Genomic DNA, 21,316 nt, shown 5'->3' with positions numbered 1-21,316 from the left:
AGAAAAACTAGTGAAGAGCAACTACCTTTCCCACCCTCAGGTGAGAAGAACATTGGAAAACATCTGCAGGCAGAGGAGATGTGAGGAGATGATGCCCCCAGAGTGGACTGAGGCTGAGCAGAGTGAATGTTTTTACATGGGCTGGTTCTAAGCATCTGAATGATAAAGTCAGTTCCTACTGTGGGTTGGGAACTGCTGTAGCAGTTATACATCCTACATGCTTGAAAGAATAGGGATCCTGATTCAATTCAAATTCTTCACCATTCTCTAGAAATGTGGACTTTTCATCTAGTGCAAGGCTTTACCTTTGCTCTCAAGTGCTGAATTTAGCACTCAGTATTTTGTGAGTTGTGGGAGAGGAAGAAAAGAAGATTTTCCCATGTAATCAGAAAGCAAGCACTAAGAAATGGACTGGCTTACCACCAATGGAGGCATCCACAGCTCAGTAGTTTGGAAACTATTCTGGACTGTCAAGCAGCATTGCTGGAGCTGAGCTGTTTCAGAGAGCTCGTTGTGGAATTGCATTGTTGAGTCATAAACTAAACAGTTGTAGCTCCTGTTAAGATTTTCTGATTGTAATACCATTCCCTTTAGAAATGGAAGACCCTTCATTTGAAAAAAATAATACATAAAGAATAGAGCCAGTAATACAGGAACTGAGCTTTGTGTGTAGTGGACCATGCACTGTGATCCATGGGCCACAAACAAGAAGATAAAGATGGATGGCCCTTGAACTTGAGGATAAAACACAATCCCCCCATCACTTTTAAATTAATAAAACTTAATTTTAATAAAAAGTAAAAGCAGATACAAACTGTGAATCAAACAAACAAAAAATAGATGCAAATCTGATAGACCCTGAATAAAATAGTTTCAAAATACTCAGACTTGCTTCTGTGACACTCCATATCACATGTCACATGTTATTCACTTGCCTGAAGACTTCTTTTGTGACAAATTCTGGAAAAGAGAAAGAACTGAATGATAGATAATGAAATCTTATGACTTCTGTATTTTTTTTTTCACAGAGAAATTTTTAAACATTGAGATTTTTTTCCTTCTTTCTGAAGAAATTAATTATAAAATTAACAGATAAATTACAAGCAATTTATGTTACTTCAACAGAAACTTGAAACTGATTATAAAAGTGAGAAATACAAATTTCTCATGACTGTCATTCTGCTATTGATGGTAGTGGCAGCTGCATCTTCACACAGCTCGATCAGGGGCTCTGAAATGAACCTCTAAACCCCTTTTGTTTCCCAAATGGGACTTCAAAATATTTTTTCTCTTTGTATTATTACACAGACTGATAATCAAGAAATCTGAAGTTAGAATTGACATTTAGAGGAAAACACATTTTAGTAAGTTTTTGTAGGGAATTTGAGAGTGAACAAAATAAAGTACTATATAAAAGGATCCTATTTCTCTATATTCCCATCTTCCATTTAACTGGCAGCTGGAAGTAAAGATTAGTTTAGCTCCAAAATGCATAATCTTATGCAGCTTTCAATAAACTAATGATTTGTATTAGTCCCCCAAATACATCTTTTTTTGGGCTAAAACTGAATCTTTGTATCTTTTTATCTTTGTCTCTTCTCTGTAAATTTCTTTTTCTGTAAGAAATTATATTATTGAACATTTGAAAATAAGCCAAAAGAAATGAGTATTGGAGTGGGCCTATAATGTGAGGATGTTTAGATATGTACATAGTATAAAAAAATGCTTATCTAATGCCACTGCTAATCATCCTAAATTACACCTTTAAAACTAAAATTATCTAACACTTAAAATACACAACGAAAATGCCATACCATTTGCAGAATTTCAATTTCTGTTTGAAGAGTCTCACAGACACTTTCCCAACTATCATCTTTGCATTCTTCCAATTCTTTCTTAAGCCTGGGTCCAAAAACAAAAAGAAATTTCAGGTCAGAGAACTGTTGCTGGGCAGCTCTTTTTCCAGCTTTGGTCCCAGTTGTCCATTTGACTTGTGTGAGAAAAGCCTCATTGATCTATTTTCATGGTCAGGATTTAGGTTTGCTAGTTTTGTAATTGGCCCTCCAACATGCCACTCTCTCACAATACTCTTGGATTTTATTCAGCACTGATAGTTGTGATGGCAATGTAAGGAAATTCAGAAAGCAACACTTTGGGTTTTTTCAAAGTATGTCTTGACAAAGTAATTTTTTAGAAAAATTTCTGGGCTGTGTTGTTTTTATAAACCATGAAAGATTTAGGGCCTCATTAGTCATCATTTTCCTTATTTAAACATGTGAATTTGAATGTTGATACTTCGGAAGTACCATATGTTACTGTTCTTATTTTTCCTGAGTATCTATTTGTAGCTAGTGATGGAGACAGACTGGTGGATTAGATGGGTCCTCTGCCTGCCCCTGTGCTGTCACCAATCCACACCCTTCCACAGACCACTCTGCTGCTGCTGCTGTTCTCCCCCCACTGCTCCCATTATTCTTCATCACTCTTACTGACTGTTTCCCAGTAGTCTCAGCCAGGAGTTCTCCAACTTTTCTACAGTAAGAATTACTTTTAATACAGCTATTTCTCCATTCAAAAGATCATTTAGTCCTGCTAAAAGGAGACACCTAAACTTTGCACATCAGTGACTGTAGTGGTTTAAATTAATACTTGGTTGGCCAAGAGAAATCTGTGCCAGAGCTTTCAGTAGTCTGATAAATACAAGGTGATGAGATTAGACTGAGTCCTTCCATGGCTGTCATAAGAAAAGCATAATGACAAAGCTGAAGTTGTTTACCCTTAATACAGTTTCAGAAAACAATGTCAATATTCTGGGACATACAAACAGACTGAGAAAAGGAGGAAAAGTATATATTCTGCTTGTCATTAAATAGCTAAACTGATGCATCGAAGCCGGATGTTGTTTCTTCTGAAGTTGAAAGAGAAGGTAGCAACCATTTTTTCTTTTATACACTATAATAGACAAGAAATTATTTAACCCTATTCTACAGATGATGCACCTCTTTGGCTGCAATAGAGTTGGTTTTCTACACAAGACAATGGCTTTATTAAAAGATATATTTTCATACGAGAGGAATAACAGTCACTGTGCAACATTGTAAGTCAATTTTGCTGTTCCTGTGGAAGATGCAAATATCTTACCCTCAATATGAAAAAAGTATGAGCTGCATGTGCTTGTATTATAAGGGAGTAAATGCCTCTGTTTTCAGAAATATTTCTCATAACACATACAAATATCAAAAAAAAAAGGAAATTTTGAACTAGACTTTAAATAATGAAATATTCACTGCGCTGTAGTATATTGTTACTTTACAGACCATTTCACTGAGAGAAGTTCATTTCAAGGTCTAAGAGCAGCTTGTGATCTTGATTAAATCAGCCTAACTTCATTGCCTTGTCTGCTCATTTTTTCCTCAGTGTTCTCTGAGGAACAGAGAACTTAGAAACCTAAGACAAACAAAAGCCCTACTTTGCCTAATTTGCCTTAGAAAAAGACACAGTTTGTTGATCTCAGAGAAAATGCTCTCTCACTGTCTTCTACATTATAAAACTGATGCATAGTCTCTTTGCTAGTTGTCAGCTAAGAATGATACCAGTCCATGGCAGCTGTACATTAAGGATAGAACAACCAGAAGATAAGCAGGAGGAGTTGCTTATCTGTGTCCTGGGATTGTGAATTAATTACTATTGATGATGTGCTTCGAAACTCATATTTTGCATATGGATTTTAAAATTTTATTTCAAATATTTTATAGAACTTTTAAATGTAGTGACAGCAAAATTACTTATATAGCATCAGGTTGTGGTGATAAAAGACACATTCGTTCAAATGTGGTGTTTAATTCTTACATTAATCAATTGATTCTGCTTTCAAGTCTTACTTCTTTCTTATTTAGAAGCTAGATAATTACAGTATGTGCCAGGAATATTATACTCACAAAATAAGGCCTGTCTGTTAGGTTACAGTCTACAAAATTAATGCATTGGAAACGCCTGAGTTACTGAATAAATGATGAAGTTTTACCAGAAGGAATGTGAGACAATGGAACTATTAAAAAAATGCTTAACCTGAAAGCAGATTTAGGTTTTTCATTTTACATTTAAGATAAGCAGGATATTCATATTCATCTTTCCACTATCAGATTAAATGTGCAAACCAATTATTCATGAAACTATACTGTTTAGATGGAAGGCAGGTTTTCTGTCACCTTTGGAAATGGAAAGAGATGTAACTTTTGCCAGAACAAGGATTAATATGACAATTATATCCTCGCTTATGACTATGATAAAAAGCAGATCTCTTATAAAGAATAATCTGAAAAATCACATTAGCATTTGGCCATCCATGTCCTTTGGTTTTGTTTTATTTTTACCATTTTGTTCTCTTTGGTGACAATAAAATATATCTTTATAATAAGTCACTGCACTGCACTAAGAGTGTATTGGTAAATCACAGCATCACAGGCTCCATGAACAGCTGGAGCGGAAATGCCGAATTTGCAGCAGCAAAACCCAGTCTTAAATCAAGTAGGTGGGACAACAACATCAGCATTTTTTGGATGCTAGCTTGTCCTAGACTGAGCTCTACTATCAATGGCCCATTTTCCATTATTCTTGAATGCCAGAAGTGACAGAGATGAAGAAGGAGGAGACCACTGAAGATGATCGATTTTGCAGCTTTGAAATGAGCCCAGCTATTAAATGTCATTGGCATTTGTGGTTGATCCACTCTTCTTGAATTTCAGCTGTATATGCACAAGGAAAATAGGAAAAATAATTGTGAAATCAATACATGCTGGTATTATAAATTGAACTATGGAAAAAATAGTGTTATTGTCAAACAGGTTTCTCCGAAAATCATCCATGGATTCAAATTACTGGATGAAGACTTCAGTATCCAAAACTTCCATTTCAAGAATAATTTTATGTAAAGAGTTCTCAAAGGAGAAATAATTTATGTAGAAGGCAGAGTTAACATGCTTTTTTGGTCTGCTTTTTTTTCCCCTAAGTGGGGAAGAAACACTCTAACTAGTTGTTGTTGGCATTGCAGAAGGAGCAGACTGTCTCTTAGTAATGTTTTGCTGAGACAGGTAAAATATCTTCTTTGTATTCTCCTTCTTGCCTTTGCCTTGTTTATGACAACCATTTTATTTTTTAAACATAAATTGGAGGGAAAACATTATGGTGTGTTATAAAACAGAATTGCTTGACATTGATATACAGGGCATAGAATTCATGGTACAAAATGAAACTGTGTAGGAAGTTTTATATAAAACTTGAGAGTATGTATGTTGATTTTCCTGAATTTTATTGTAAACTCCAGGAGATACATTTATCAAGGTTTTAAAACTTTATTGAGATTGAGGAAAACATCAAAGACTTTGGTTTATTGTCTCAAGCTGAAGCAGAGGTAACGCACTGAGGTCATTCACTCCCACTTCAGTACTGGCACTAAATTAATATCTATGTTTCTCTAGTGAGAGCAAGATTTTGCTGGGTATTTACAATTTGCTGACACTACTAAACAGAAAATGCTATTGATACAGCTGCAGAAGTCAATCAATTTCAGACTATTATCAATTGATTGAGGAAGGGAGAAAACAAGTCCTAAACGTAGTTTAGTATCTCAAAATATAAACTCAAGTACTTGAGCTACACAATTAAATTATAAAAGTCTGTGCTTGGTGGAACAGAAAGAGAATAAAAACTAAGAAAGTGATCTAGGAGTAATAATAAATACTAGCAAGAAGATTAAACATGAAAGTGAAGAGGGTACTAGACCACATAACAATGGGAATTAAATGTAAATTAAAAGAAATAGAGCTACCTTAGGTTAAATAAGAAAGTTTTGGCTTTTGCTGTCCTGGATCAAATGCTGAATGTAAAATATGCAATTTTCACTGATTAAAGCTTGCATTTTGTGAATGCTGTCAGGCAACTATTTATAGGAGTAGTTAGAGGTCTTCAAAAGTGTGGTGGTATTTTTTTTAATTTATATTCCCCAAATACATAAAACATCACAAGACATCTTTGAGGAATATATTATTATAGATGAATAAACATGAAAAGGTTAAGGCACGCTGAATTAAACTGCACATTAGGGTGAGATTTGCTTTTGTGCAGACAGTAGACCAAAGCTATATGGACTGCTTTTCACAGGAACTGGAAGAAGAGTTACACAGGAAAGAAAAAATGTCCAAGCATCAGAGATGTGAAAATAAAACGTGTTTCTAGGGGTCAGTATATTCCTGTTGAGGCAGGGAAAGTAAATAGGGGTCAATGATCCCTCTCATTCAATTATCTTGATTTTTCTATTGTACAGGGAAAATTAGATCCTAATCTGGATATATTAATATTGCTACTCTATTGCTGAAATCAGTGTCTCTATAATGTACTGCTTTCTTCATGTGTACAATTCTCTCAGAGCTAAAAAGGATTTAGAATTGTCCTTCTTTCCTTCTGCATTATGGGCTCTCCATACTCTACTCATCTTCCAGGTTGAATGCATCTCCTTTTTTTGACAGGTAGGTGAGAGATTTGTACACAATACTTTTACACCCTTCTGCTTTTTGTTGGAAATAACTCTTGCTTTTATCTTGTCCACAGCTATATTTACTTTTGATGTTTATAGTTGTATTTTGCTCACACAGTAAGCTCAGACCTCTCCTTTGCTTCCAGGTACTTATTGTTGAAGCCCTTAGTTCTGTACAAATAGATCAACTTGCACTGTATATAATTATATTCCTCCTCTTTTTCAGCAAATTCCAGGTGTAGTTTTTTGATTATTTTACACTATTGTCATAAAACACTTTCTATTCCAAAGTCATTATTTAAAACATTAACCATGACCAGCAGTGACTGTAGTTACCTTCTTCAAGTGCCAGAATTTCTATTTTCAGACCTATTCCTGTTGTTAGTATTAGTTAGTATATTTCCTTCATTTTTTAAATATGTCTTCCCCAGGTTAACTTGTAGTTTCCCATGTGGGTTAACATCAAATACTTTATTAATGTCTAAATGGATGGCATTTGAATTTTCTTTACCTAACCAATTTTTTGTTTTATCAAGGAAAGATATCATTAGTCAGATTTTATCTACTTTTTGTAAATACATACTGCAACTCATAATGGAAACACTTTTTAACATAATTCAAACTATAACAGTTCCACTAGGCACTGCTATTAAAAAGGAAAGCTCAAAAAATCAATGAGGAGATTGCCATTGAAAAACTAATTTTGAACCATAAGAATTACTCCACAGACTGATATCTCTAGATTATAAAATTTAACATAAAATTAAATTGCAAATTTTTTTTACCCCATCAGAACCATCCATGGCCTTAGGCAGTCTGCTGTTAGCATGAATTATTTTTCAGCCCTAATGAATATATTTCCTGTATGACCTGTATGAAAGAAAGAATTACTTTTTCCTTCCTAATTTTGGTAATGGAGTTTCTTTTTCTGTATTATAAAGTCTAAGAAGCAATACTATATTTTTGGATTTAGACAAGTATACAAAGCCTTGAACTACTTAGAAAGTAAGCAGATTTCATGCACTTCCTTTCTGCTACTTCTTTTCTGAAGTAGAAGAGAGATTCAGGTTTCAAAGAAACATTTTATCCTCAGTCTACCTTTTAAATAGTGTGAAAAATATCAGTTTTAGGTAGAAATGTTCTGTTGTTAGTCTAAATGAGCCTCAATTAAAATTATTTCTAGGCTGCTTTACTTAAGGCAACACAAAAATTTAAAATTAAAATGTGAAAGAAGATAAATAATTAATACAGTAATTACAATTAATATAATAGTGAAATGACATAGTTAAGAATTTACTGGTATCAGTTAGTCTCTGCTTGACTGCTGAGTTGTTCCACTCAAGTGATGCTACTTGCTACCTGCCAGGGAAATGGGACTCAGGAGAGCTGATGCCAAAGTTCTTTCCTGCTGTTTTGTGTTTGGGGTTGGCATTGGCAGAAAAGATGATTAAAATAAAGCTTTTGATCTTAATTGCAGATTAAAAAAAAAAAGCAGGAAAAAAAAAAGCCTTATTTTCTTAAATATTTCTCTGAATTATGGGCCTGTATCTTGACACTGGCATTGTCCAGAGTGCCTGCTTTGAATAAGAGGGTACAGTGTCTTACCCATAACTGTGTCTGTGCTTAACGTTCAAATTTTGGTTACCCTTTTTCTGTATCTGGTGTGTATTAAAACAAGCCTCTAACTGCAGCATCAACAGCTCTGAGAATTACCCCTGTGTGTTTCTCATGACCTTTTGTAATTCTTTGATGGATTTGAGAGAAATTTTATGAAACTGCAGACGTGGTATAGGACATTTTTCTCAGATCAAAGATGAATTGCTGTAATTTGAATTAGCTGGCTACACTGAAACACAATTTACTTTTAGATATATACTTAATTGTAATGAAGATTCTTGCCTTGCCAGCTACTTTTGATATTGATTTTTAAGCTGGAACTAGGAATGTGATACAGTTACAGACTTGCAGGGTGATCAGGGAGCTACATATATCAGGTTATTGATGCTGCCTGTCTCTCACATTTGTTCTAAGGAAGCATTAAAAACATTGGTATTTTTGCCATTTAAAGAGCGATGTGCTTTCCAGCTCTGTAAAAAGAGAATCAAATTTTGTGCTTATTTCATAGAAAAAAATATGTATTTCTGATCCACATTACTTGTGCCAAAATATTATCATCTTTATATGTAATAAAAATGATTTTCAGCAAAAACTAGAATTCTATTCTTGCAATAAATTTTGTATGGGGAAAAAACCCCTAATCTTGTTAGGCTAAAAAGGGTTGTTTCTCTGACACAGTAGGTTCAATCACATTGATTTTAACATGGCCAAAATTGACTCCTGTTAAGATATATACACTGGTATATGCATAGATCTCAAGGAGAACCTTCAGGGATGAAAGCTATGCAACCTCTCTGGCCAACCTTTTCCTTTGCTTACACTATCCTCATGATAAAAGTGTTTTTCCTTAAATTCATTCTAAATCTTCTTGTTTCAACTTCTGCTTTTTGCCTTTTGTTGTCCTGCTGTGCAGCACTGTGCAGGTCCTGGCTCCATCTTCTTGATGGTATCCTTGTAGGTACTGGAAAGGGATCAGGTACCTCCTGGGGGACTATTTATACACTGCAATATTTATAGCACTTAATACTTTAAAGCCCCCCTTTCATTCTCTTAATTCAGTAGTCCAAATCAAGAAGTGATGGGTAAGTTATGTTAAAGAAGAGAAAAAAAAAAAAAAAGAATTGCTAGAGTTGTATGAGTCTGATAAGAGTTTGGGATGATTCTAAAGAGCACAGCACTATGACAGAGAGAGGTAGACAAATGAGGATTGCCTGACTAGCTCTACAGAAAAGCAGAATCTATTAGTGCTGACATGGAAGTGCAGTAGCATATCTGTGTTGCTCCTGGCATTTGAGTTAACTTATTCAGGGCTATCTCTCTCTCTCTAAAGCACTGAGCTCTTCTGATCAAAAGCAAGTGCAAGATAAAGGTATGATTTAGGCAAATCCGTCCTAAATTTTTTCCAGTATCTGAAATGAAAAAGTATTTCAATGTAAAGAAAATGTATTCAATATATTATTACACTTCAAGAATCTCTTGCATTTTGTGATATTAGTCATAGCAGCAGCAGCAGTTTATATTTTGCACTACATGCAATTATCAAATAATGTAATCTTATCTTGACCACAAAAGAAGGCATTTCATTAAACAAGAAAATATCATCCTCCTTCTTGCTTTGGTTGTAAATGGCACTTGCTGATTTTGCAGTTAATAGAATTTAATATGTTTTATCCATGTTTTCCACCCAGATAAAACCAAAGTATCGTTCTGCAGACCTGTGAGTTACTTTCCCTACATAGAAAGGCAGACATATATGTTTTTGATTGATCCCTAGGATCTCAGTGGCAGAGCTGGGAACTTAGAGTAACATAATGTTTGTTACTTCTGTACCTTACACAAAGGAAACCTGTTACAGAAAACTAATTACACCAATTTCAATATTCAGTGGCATCATGGCAGTAAACTACTCCAAGGGAAGTCTGTTATTTAGAAGGAAGGTGACAACCTCATGTATCACAAACCCCAATATATCACGATTGAATGAATAATGTAAACAAGTGAATTATAACATGCTGTCCTAAAGAATCGTTGCTGCTGTTATTATTTACACTGTGTCTTCTATGTATATGTTGAATGCAAATTTTTTGCTGCTGTATGCAGGATTGTGAGCTAATTAATTTTTATGCTGAGGGAATTTTGGCCATGTCTCAACACCATGTAAGAGGTTGAAGAGAGTTAGTAATAGGGCTGATATATCATTTTCTTTCAAAAACCGATATTCAGCAAAAAATGGGCCATTACCAAATCGTCTTTCAGAAAATTGCTCAGGGTTCTCTGCAAAGTTATAACTTTCCATTGAAAGTTTTCAGAAAAAAACCCCCACGTTATAATTATTTATTTTTGTCAAAAGCTTAGCAATATATAGGAAAAAAACCCACGATGGCAATAACAGTTATGTTTTCCTTAACAACTTCTGTTAGAGAATCTTTCAGACCAACTTTTCCAGAAGGAGTTTCTTTGCATTGCCTATTCAATATTTTTAAATATCCACAGACACTTTCATCTGGAACATCATAAGACAGAAAAAAGATGGACAGTTCTGTGATATGGGGCTTTCTGCACTGGAATCTTTTTTTAAAAAAAAAATTTACATTATTTTCTGTAAAGTGAAAATCTAATTGTCTCACTTAAGCAAACTGACAAGAAATGAGTCATTACCACTCAGTTCCCAAGAAGCAACAGTCACTGTTAAGGGAGACTGTGCAAGGTCTTTTGTCTTGGTTAAGTCTTCAAAATTTTGGTCTAAACTGGCTTAATTGGAAGGCAAACTGGAACTGATAGAGATCAGAGAGAAAAATCTGCATTTAGTAGCTTCAACACAGGGCCCAGCTGACCCAAGGAGGTTACTGTGGCCAACCCATCCCATTGCAAGCGGGCTCTGTGCAGCCCAGCAGCAGAGATGCCTTTAGCACTGCACAGTTCATCAGTACTTTGTGCACCACCACCATTTTTACAAGAACTTAAGAACTGGTCTTTCATCCTGCAGAAGCAGCAGTCTTTTGTTCTTCCTCCAAGTCTGACTGACATCCCTGCAAACTCTTCAATTTTTTAGTTCCTTTGAGTATGCATGTAAGTGTGAAATGCTGTAATAAACAGCAGGAATTTGTCTTCTCTAATAAAAAATGAATGGTTCTTCTGATTTCAAAGGAATATTGTACAGGAAAGGTAAAATAGTCATTGCCACCAGGATTGGTCTGCAGTTACAGGTCTAAAATCAAATTTAGGAACTCATTAACACGAGACTCTTACCTTAAACATTCAGGATCCGTCTGAGGTTTTTCAGTTACTTGGACTTTTTCTGCTTCTAAATCTTTGGTCATTCTTTCAGCCTCCCTGATTACTTTCTCAAGCTCTAAACATGAAATTAGAATCACTTTATAAATATATATGAATCATCCATATTCAAAGACTCTCTACATTTTCTAAATTTATATTTTCTAATATTTCTTCATGCAACTGTTTGAAGGGAAAAGGCATCTAAATAAAGAACATTAATTATTTTATTATTATTGCAATTGCATATTGCAATCTGGAAAGTTTCACTCCCTTTCTCAAACAATTTATGATCACATTTACTGCTTTCGTTAGCTCTTACTGTGACATGTTACTTATATATTTGTAAAAAGGTTACTAAAAGGCTCTAGATTACATTTTTAATTCAGATTTCAAACTTATTCCTATTGCTCTGATCACCTTTGACACAGAACTTTTTGTGGTTCCTTCTGTATCTTTTTAGCTTTTCATTTATAGAGTTTGCTGAGAACTTGACACCCCTCCTAGATGTCCTTTTCTATGCACAGACTTCCATACAAGAACACACAAATGTCAGCAAACAGCAGACAGTTGAATTTATGACTCAGAGGTTTAGCACCCAGGACAAACCTGTCTTTCCCAGTCCAAGCCACATTGCTTTTAAAACATTTGAATTTTAGTGACATTCTTTAATTATAGGTTAATGGGTTTAAAACAATATTTATATTGATTTTAAGTGCACTTAGAAACACCAAATTCTCCATTTAAGTACATGACTTACCAGCAAAACCAAATATTTCTTTTTTATATTTATAGCTCATGATTCAGCAAATCTCTAGACCTCAGTATCAGTGGCATTCAAAATAAATCTCATTGAAATCCATAATATTTATTATAGCCATGTTTAAAAATTATGTATTACATATGGTAAAAATTAATTAAAATCTTGTTACTATGATTTCTTTTTCTTGAGAGAAGAAACTTGACTGAAAAGATTTTTCAGAAGCCTTTGTCAAGCAGAAGTAATTATCATAGCAAGTAATTATCAGGCACACCTCTGAGTTCACTTTGGAGAGTAAATAAATCCTGCTTTAACTCATTCTTCTGCAGCTGGAGTGCATTTAACTGAACATTTTTGTGTTCCATTGACTCCATTTCTGAGAAAAAATACATTTAAATTAAAATACATTGCAGTTTTAGCATTCATGATACAATCTTAAATATTCTTAACTACTTCTATCAATATTCAGCTAGTGAAAAAGAACCTTGAATATAAAACAAAAATAAACTAAAATCAGTCATATAAAACACAATTCACAAGAAATTATAGGTCATACAGTGCATTCATACCTATGAAAGAAAATGGTTTTTATTGTTATTAAGATATTCAACATATTTTGTTGTCTGGGCAGAAAAAGAATGTTTTGCTTTAGAGTTACTTCAGCTATAAAGAAAGGAAGATGACTCATTGAATAGGTGGAGAACAGACACCTCTCAGCAGGACTGAAAAAAAACCCACTTAATTTGTTTAGTCTCATGGATATTTGAGCCTGACTATTGACAGCATCTGGAATGAATTGTGAGTGTTTTTCTAACAACTGGAGGTCCTTGCATAATTTCCATGTTAAGAGTTACTTAAACTTTTCACTTCAGTGTTGTCACTGTGCTCAGGACTGTAGCAGACCAAAGACAGGAAACTGTACCTCAAAAAAGGTGCAAATAAAGGGTGGAATAAAGACAGCAACTGAACCTAGAGAAGAATGTTAGTCCCCCTTCAGGTCCTACTAATCATTTAACTGCCCAGGTCTGTCTGAATATGTAAAAATTAATTGCTAAGAGTAGCACTTGCCACCAAATACAGACTTTTTCCAGTTGTAGATTAGAATCATAGCAACAAGAAATAAGAAAGAAGGTACTACCAAGTGCAGACTCAAATGGATAGTCCTGTTTCAGTAACTTTACAGCAGATATTAGGAATTGGAAGTGCTGGTGTTTGACAAATCATGAGACTGGAAAGGACTTTGAGGGGTCATCTACTGCATTCCTTCTCCTGAAGGCAGGATCAGCTGTACCTCTGCCATTTCTGACAGATGCTTGTCTATCCTGTTTTTAAAGACCTTTGATAGTGAAGACCCCTAATTCCTTTGATAATGGAATCTCCTAGGGCAGAGTGTTTTAGTTCATTGTTCCTGGAAAGACTTCTAAACAGTCAGACAGACTCTCTTATTGTGTTTTACACTTGTTACTTTTTATTCAGTTCACTATAGATATGCAAAATATATTAATTTCCTTTTTACAGGATCCTTTAATAATTTGAAGACTGACATTCATATTTCATCAATCTTTTCCTTAATAGGTTAAATAGTCACAATTCTTTCATTTTCTTCTTTCTCATGTGCTCCAGAACTCTGATCACTCTCACTGGTCCCATGTGGATTCTCTCCAGCTGGTCCACATCTTTTCTTAGAGTTTAACATCAAAACGAGGAGCACAGTACTCCAGCTAAGAGCTTAACTGCCCCAAATAGAGTGAAAAATTATTTTCCATGTCTCAGAGATCAGAATTATGTTTATGTCTCAGTGTGGTGTTGGCATTCTCATGTCATTAACTCATGTTCAGCTCGTGATCCATGACGACCCCTATTTCCTTGCAGAAGGACTGCTTTTAAGTCTGACCCTGTGTTCTGAGAGATCTCATCCTCTGTGTCTTAAAGATCAAGTTCTACTGCAAGACATTTGTGTGTGCAATTCTTTTGAAGCTAAGGACATGTACAGAACTCATCCATAGAGGATTCTAACCCAAACCAGTCACTGTCTATGACAGAGCACCTCTGTGCTGGCTGACATTAGACACTGGGAGACCCTTCTGCAAGGGAATGGAATTAAAAGTACTGGTTTGCATAGTTATATTTTACTGATTTGTATTAATCCAAGATACACTAGTTTAATATAAGGCTTACCATTTTTCAGCAGCGCTGCCTCATTCTCTAAATCCTTTATTTCAGCCTTGACTTTTTTTTTAATCATAAGATCTCTATTACTTGTTAGTCCATATTCATTGTTAAACTCTGTTACTTCTCTGGTAAAATTATCTTCCTCTTCAGCAATTTTTCTCTTTGCATCTGTCTGAAAAAAAGAAAGGGAATATTGAATGTTCAGGTGGAAAAAAAAGGAAGTCTCTGTTAGGCTAGGCAGACTGAAACACACTGTTGTTTCTACCCTTAAATTTGTAGTATAATATAAATAAAAAACCAAAAATAAATAAATGTAAAAGTAAATAATTTCCTGACTTATAAGAACATGAAAATGGTCTACAGCTCTACCATTATGTCTGTCCTTTCAACTTTCTTTTTTTTTCCCCTGTAAAAATGAAGGATATATTCTTAATAATAAAGCATGTTAAAAATCTTATCTTCCAGAATTGCACCAACTTGGTTCAACTATTTTACTGAAGTTAGTAGAAAGTTCTGTTTAAAGTCTGTAGCCTAGCATGGCTGTTCCTTTTTTTTAGATTGTTATTAATTTAAATCAAGGTGTTGTTTATTCCTCTGCAGAACTCAGACTTACTTTAACTCCCTCAATAACTACCAAGAAAGCTATAGTTGATAGGAAATTACTGTTTAATTTTCTGGAAAAAAAGCCCATTCAAACAAGAAGGGTTATATTCAATTTCTTTTAAGAAGTCTTAATTGATTGCTAAGTCAAATGAAATGAAATGTCCCCTATATACAGGAAAAAAGAAATGATAACCCATATATCAAACTTGACCGGCTCCAATTAAAAGAAACTTCACACATATATTGGGAATACTTTGGGTGCTGCAGAAATATTACTCAGTTAAGAAGATATCTGCCTAAAGATTTAGGGTTAATATTGGTGATTTGGACTGAACATTTGAAATTTAGCTCTGCTGAACATTTAAAGTGCAGATACATATGCAGAGAAGACTACTCCTCTGGCATTTCTTCATTGGTACAGATCCAAGGATGCACAGGGAAGTAAGAGGAAGGCAATATTCAGGTTGGCATATGAGAGAAGTGAAAAACTTCTTGTCTGTTGTAAGCAGCTCCCTTTGAAGAGGTGGTTAGGTGTGCCTGCCATCAGAGATTGTGTGGCACGTCAGGATTGCTAAAATATGCTGTAGGCCTCCCTGGGTTTTTCCTTAGATCCTTCTCAATCTGTTTGATTGTGGATGAGCCAACCCAACTTAAGGTGAGGCTTTCCTAGTTTACTTTTAAGAGTAAATAATCTATCAGAACTGGACTTCAGTCACACAGCAGCAGACATTAGAAAATGAAGTCAAGAAGGTTAAATCAGCTTTGTAGATAAACTGCAGCATACACTACCTTAGATCGTGGCTTAAATTAAAAGTGATAATTTATCTACATTTACGTTGTTATAAAAGCTAAAGCAAAAAAAAAATTTCCTGATTTAGAATATTAGGTCTTCCAGATTTTCAAATTTTAAAGCTGATTGCTCTTGCCGAGTAGAAAAGAGCTCTCTGCACACCATAGCTGGGAACACACCAAGATTTTAAGAAGACTGCTTTTTTGATTAATAAGTTCAGCTTTCTGTTTTTCTAAGCTATCTTCACGTTTCTTCAGAATTTCTAAGTAGAACTGCTTTTCAGACAGATGTTGAACCTTCCAAGAGAAAAAAAAAAGTTAAGAAGTAAGGTTAAGAAGTAATAAAACAATTGTTTTATTGTTTCATATACTTTGATATTGTACAGTTAAAACACAGCTACCCCAGCTGCTGGGCTAGCAAAACCATAACAGCTCTTTCTTTTACCCCCCACTTATCTTGCAGGATACCACTAAGCTTTTCAAAATCTTCTTTCTTTAAAGGAGACATTTAGTGGTGGTCTGTCTATCTAGAATGGCAATTTAAAGTCTGCTTGATTCAGGAGATATTTTTTCAGGTTAAAACCAGGAAGAGTCTTGACCACATGGGATCTTTTATGCACCACAGGACAGTGTCCTCCATCTAACTGTGTAAAGTTCATCATCTACCAAATCAGACAATAATATTAGAGGGACAGTGGTCCAACACTGGAGTTTTGACTGAATGGCTGTACATGTCCCCAACTCTGCAATGCCACTGTGGCACATGTGAAGGAAGGAGGGATAAGCTCATATTTTTCTGAGCACAATTTCTGGAATTTTTAGCCAAGAAAGTGTAATGGAAATCAGCTCATTGATTAGAGACGGTTTGACCATAACCACCCAAAGCCCCAAACTTCAATTTTGCATAGAGATTTATTTTGAGTTTTATTACTTTTAACCATTAATTTATCTGATAGAAGAGTATGCTGTTCAACCACTACATTTTCAAAATTTGCTGAGGAGTTCTTCTCAATTTTCCAGCACATCTACTATATCGTCTAACCTAAGTTAAGATACATGGTAGAATAAACTATAATAACAGATAAATAAAAAACAGTTAAGTGTTGAAGAGTCTTAAAGGATGAAAACCATTCATCTGATGAAGTTCTCTTGAAGTGAGTCAAGAGAATGACTCAGACTGTAATACTCAGCAATGAGTAGGGAAAGTAAAGTTAGCAGAGGTGCCCACAGACTGTAAAGGCACAGGGTAAGTATCAGGAAGTAAATTGAATAGTCAGGCTGATAACGTGACTGTTTGTGTGTGTAGAAGCAGAAAAGACCAAATAAGAGTGGTATTAAAGTGGTAAAAGTGAAAAGATTTTAAAATTAAACAATGTAGATGATTTTGGAGAGGGCACAGATCAAGTGCATCTGATCAAAACAGGAGGATAGTGGAATGAAAATGCCCTAAGACCAGAATGTGAGAGTTGGGAAGGAAAGGCCCAGAGTTTTTCCTTATCCCTGCTATGTCCAGCATGCTAAGTGTCCAGGAAGTGCTTGCCTCAGGAGAATTTATTTTACATATTAATTCAAAGGAGTAGATGGTCTTATACCACTGTATTTGTATTATTGAAGGTAACTAGCTGCAGTGTAGTTGCTCCATCTGTAAGATGCCAACTTAATCTATGCATTTGCAGCCAATTTTTTTAAAGAAATCATTGAGCTATGAACTGCAAAATGTTATAATTCGGGTTCTAATTACATGCTACCTGATTTTACAGAAAAGAGGGAAAAATTGCACTTCCTAGGACTCTTTGATTGACCACAGGCAGTGTCTGTGAAATAGATGTCAAAAAACCTTTGAACTCAGTCTCATCTGCTTGGTCAAGCATCAGCTGCTGAGCATGCCTGTGGTTGGATATGTCTGATTATAAAGAACTGCAGTTATTTTGTTCAGGACAAATTGAACAGCATTAGCTGAACAGCATTATTTAATATTATTTGAATTGCATGAACTATTGTAGATATATCTAAACCTGATTCCTGTACTGAAAAAGAAATTACTTTAAGTAATGTCCATAACTATATAATCTTTAAACCTAAATACAGTCTGATTGAAATGTATTTTCCTATTCCACTACCTTTCTATCATTTCCTATCTATAAATTAATCAGTGTCAGACTAAGCAAGCAAGCAAAATATATTCTTGTGGACATCAGTGAGAATATTATTAATCCTGGTCAGTAAAGCACATAAAATTTAATTAGGAATGGTTCTTAGTTCTTCCCATTAGTCATTTACAATAATGGCTCTACTCTTGGGACCTTCTATAACCTACCACATGAACCTTGATTATAAATCACACTGCATCAACAACAAATTAGTAGTATAAACATAAAATTGTAATGTTCATAAATAAATTTATGAGTAAGACTACAGAGGACTTCACCTAACAAGCAATATCCAGATATAATCTGTGTTGGCTAAATAAGTTACTATTTTAAAGCACCTTTGGGCTCTGAGATCGTTACATGCATAAATGTGAGCACGTGAATAACTGCTTGCATGATTATAGTCTGAATTTACAGCCAGTAAATATTTGTAAATGAGTTCTTTTTTATTTTGATCAGTGATGTTGATATTTATTATATATACTACATAATCCTTTACAAAAGGCAGAAGAGCTTGTGTTTGGAAGGATGAAAATCAACCTCCAAACATTTATTTTCACAACTAGGTGAGGCAATCCCCCAAATGTTCTTGAAGTTGTTTATTTAAGTGATAGGATACAACAGTTCAAAGGAGGCTCCAAATCCTTTCCTGTTGTGAATACATATTCTGTCAGCACAGACACTTAAGAGCACCAGGGATGGTATTTAAACTTCATTTTTCAGACAGAAGCAAATGGATTTTCAAATAATTTGCAACTACAGGTGTTACTGGTGAAAAGCTCTGGAAGCTTAATCTGAAAATACATCTGCAGTCTGATTAAATGGAAAGAGTAATAAAATCACTAAATAGATTTAGAAACTTTCCTCTGTCTTTGACATCCTTAGAAAAAACCTTAGGTCTTGTAAGCCTTAACTGTGAGCCTGGGCTTACAGAAAGGTCTTCAGTGCATGATTTAAGGTCCTGTGAAGTAAACACAGGGAATGTTTCCATATATTTTTTCCTGTGGAAGGCTGTTAGTGAAACACATCAGGCAACCAAGAAATGCCTCTTGGGCACTGAAGGAAACGCTGTAACAAGTTTCAGGACTGTTAAAGCAGGAAATCTCACACCACAGCCCAACAGCCAGCCTGCCCACAGCTCGTGGCCGTATGTTGTGCACGCAGTGACCTGTCCATGGTGATGTGCTCCTTGCCAAGCTCTGCCTGTTGTGAGAAATAGAAACCCAATCGGGCAATTTCCAATCAGAATTTTATTATATGATAAAAGCAAATTCAGCGCTGGGTGATCAGGGAAGGGGTCCAACAACTCCCAACGCCTGTCACACCCAAAGAAGATAGTTGTCCTACATTTATTTCCAGCTACTTCATGAATATTCATTATACATAAGCATAAACATTACACATTGTTGAGTCAGACATTCAACAGATGTTTTTGCTACAAAGTTATAACTTTCAAGAAAGGTCCTATTATCTAGCACCCATAATATATTGTCAAATCAGACACTCTGCAGATGTTTGCTTGCTACAAAGTTATAAATTTCAAGAAAGGTCCTATTATCTATCTAACTAAACAAAATTGTCTCACTATAAATCCTACACAAGGTAAAAGGGAGGTAACTTGTTTTATCTCTTTAGAGGGGCCCAATTAAGTTTTACGACTTGTTTTTCTTTTCTCTCGAGGTCATATTGACCCTTCACTGTTTCTTCTCAATCAACTCGAATTATTTTCTCAGTTTATCACACTGTGGAGAAGGAGTGACTTGCCTGTGCACATGTCCTGATTCTAGAGTTTCCAGATTTTGGAAGCATTATCTGGAAACGTTCCTAACCTTGAGCCGAGCAAGTCCCTGAGCACAGCCAGGGGCCAGCCCAAAGGGTGGGATCTGTGAGAGGAAGGATGTTGACAGACCCTTTTTTCACTACAGGAATGCGCGGTGTAAGTTTTCTCAATGCTGTATTACTCAGCAAGTGAAGCACACTCCTTGAAAGTGCTTATGAATCTATTCCTGAAAGGTCATATATGTGTAAACCTAATGTATTTCATTATTATGTACACTCTAAATATGCCTGCTTACCTTAGTTTCTAAGTTAACTTTTGCAGCGCTCAGCTCTTCTTTTATTTGGTTAATTTTTTCATAGCTTCTGTTTATGTCACATTTAGCTGCAACAACAAACAAAAACCTGTAAGAATGTTTACTCGGTTTGTAAAAGTTACCTTCTTATAGAAACACGCCATTAGCAAGAAGCGGCCACCCCGGCTTTCCCCGACACAAGTCCCCTCAGGACACCCCGGGAATGGAGAGGCCATTCCGGGTGGTCGGTGCCGCCGCCGGCCCCTCAGGATGGCGGCCACGGGGCCGACCTTGCTGGATGAAGTGCCTCTTCTCCCTCGCCTGCTTCTCTGTGAACTGTATTTGCTGGAACAAAGCATCCAGGTTCATTTCTGCCTTCTCGTGGAGCCCGTGCTGCCTTTGTGAGGGCTGCGGTTCCCGCGGGAAGGTGAGGCTGGGTCTGGCCACAGCCCTGCCCTCAGCGCCCTGCCCTCAGCGCCCTGCCCTCGGCCTCCGCCTCCCCGGGGCTGCGAACAGAAGGGAGCGACCAGGGCAGACGGGACATGGCTGAGGGGGAAGAGGGGACACAAGGGGAGGTGAGGGCTGCAGAAAGCAGGGGACTGAGAGGAAACCTCGGGCAGAGGGAAATGTGGGTGATTGCCTGGGGGAGCCCACGTGGGAAACAGTGAGTGGAAAGGAGCAGGCAGGGAAGCTACAGTAGGAGCAGGAGAAGGAAGATAATTGTTGAGGGAAAAACCAGGTGACGCTGAATCATGTCAAACTTGGGCACATCTGTGAAACTGGTTCTGGCTCAGCATCTGGGGAGTTTTGATCAAACAGCTCTGACTTCTTTATTTGTCTGGGAACATGTGCTTTATTCTGGTTTTCTGTCGTCCAGAAGCTGTTCTTCTTTACCTCTTCCTTTTTCTATGGAGTGATCACTGTCCTTTCCAAAAGTCGCATCAGCTCAGATTTACTTATCTTTTGAAGACTGATGTCTAAGCTGAGCAGCTAAGGAAGTAGGCTAAAATCTGCTATCACACAGAAGAACAAGGTAAATCTGACTCCATAGAACTTACAGGGATCAGACTCAGCTTGGCTGCATTTCACCATGAATGTAAAATGGGCAGAGTTTCTGTTCCAGGTAGTCCCAGCAAGCAAAGATCACAACACAGCCCATTCTACGCTCTTCTGGAGCGTATGTTTACTCTGCTTGGAGCTCCTGTAACGCTCTGGTTTGTATGTTACTCGATATACTTGGAAATATAAGTACCTGGTTGAAAATATAATTCCTATTACAGGGTTTGCTTCTTCATCTTGGAAAGGATTGACTACACTCTCTGCAGGGAATAACTAAGTGAAGTTGGCC

General features: G+C 36.1%; 1 protein-coding gene across 2 annotated transcripts; it reads right to left on the bottom strand.

Annotated features, from left to right (window-relative positions):
• Window positions 1-764: 764 nt before the first annotated feature.
• CCDC172 (coiled-coil domain containing 172) lies at window positions 765-20,590 on the bottom strand. 2 transcript variants are annotated; one of them, XM_064663449.1, is made up of 8 exons: window positions 20,259-20,589; window positions 19,972-20,057; window positions 15,927-16,043; window positions 14,361-14,526; window positions 12,457-12,558; window positions 11,399-11,501; window positions 1,815-1,902; window positions 765-960 (listed from the first exon to the last, which is right to left on the bottom strand). In XM_064663449.1, the coding sequence occupies exons 1-8, from the start codon at window positions 20,335-20,337 to the stop codon at window positions 928-930; spliced, it is 774 nt and encodes a 257-aa protein (XP_064519519.1). In that variant the 5' UTR covers window positions 20,338-20,589; the 3' UTR covers window positions 765-927. The 2 variants fall into 2 exon arrangements, with proteins under 2 accessions (XP_064519519.1, XP_064519520.1); XM_064663450.1 differs by lacking the exon at window positions 15,927-16,043 and having other exon boundaries at window positions 20,259-20,590.
• Window positions 20,591-21,316: the final 726 nt, after the last annotated feature.

Source organism: Pseudopipra pipra, chromosome 8 (genome assembly GCF_036250125.1).
Source record: "Pseudopipra pipra isolate bDixPip1 chromosome 8, bDixPip1.hap1, whole genome shotgun sequence".
Taxonomy (NCBI): Eukaryota; Metazoa; Chordata; class Aves; order Passeriformes; family Pipridae; genus Pseudopipra; species Pseudopipra pipra.
The sequence above is the reverse complement of the archived record's forward strand: the minus strand, read 5'-3'. Positions and strand labels throughout refer to the sequence as shown.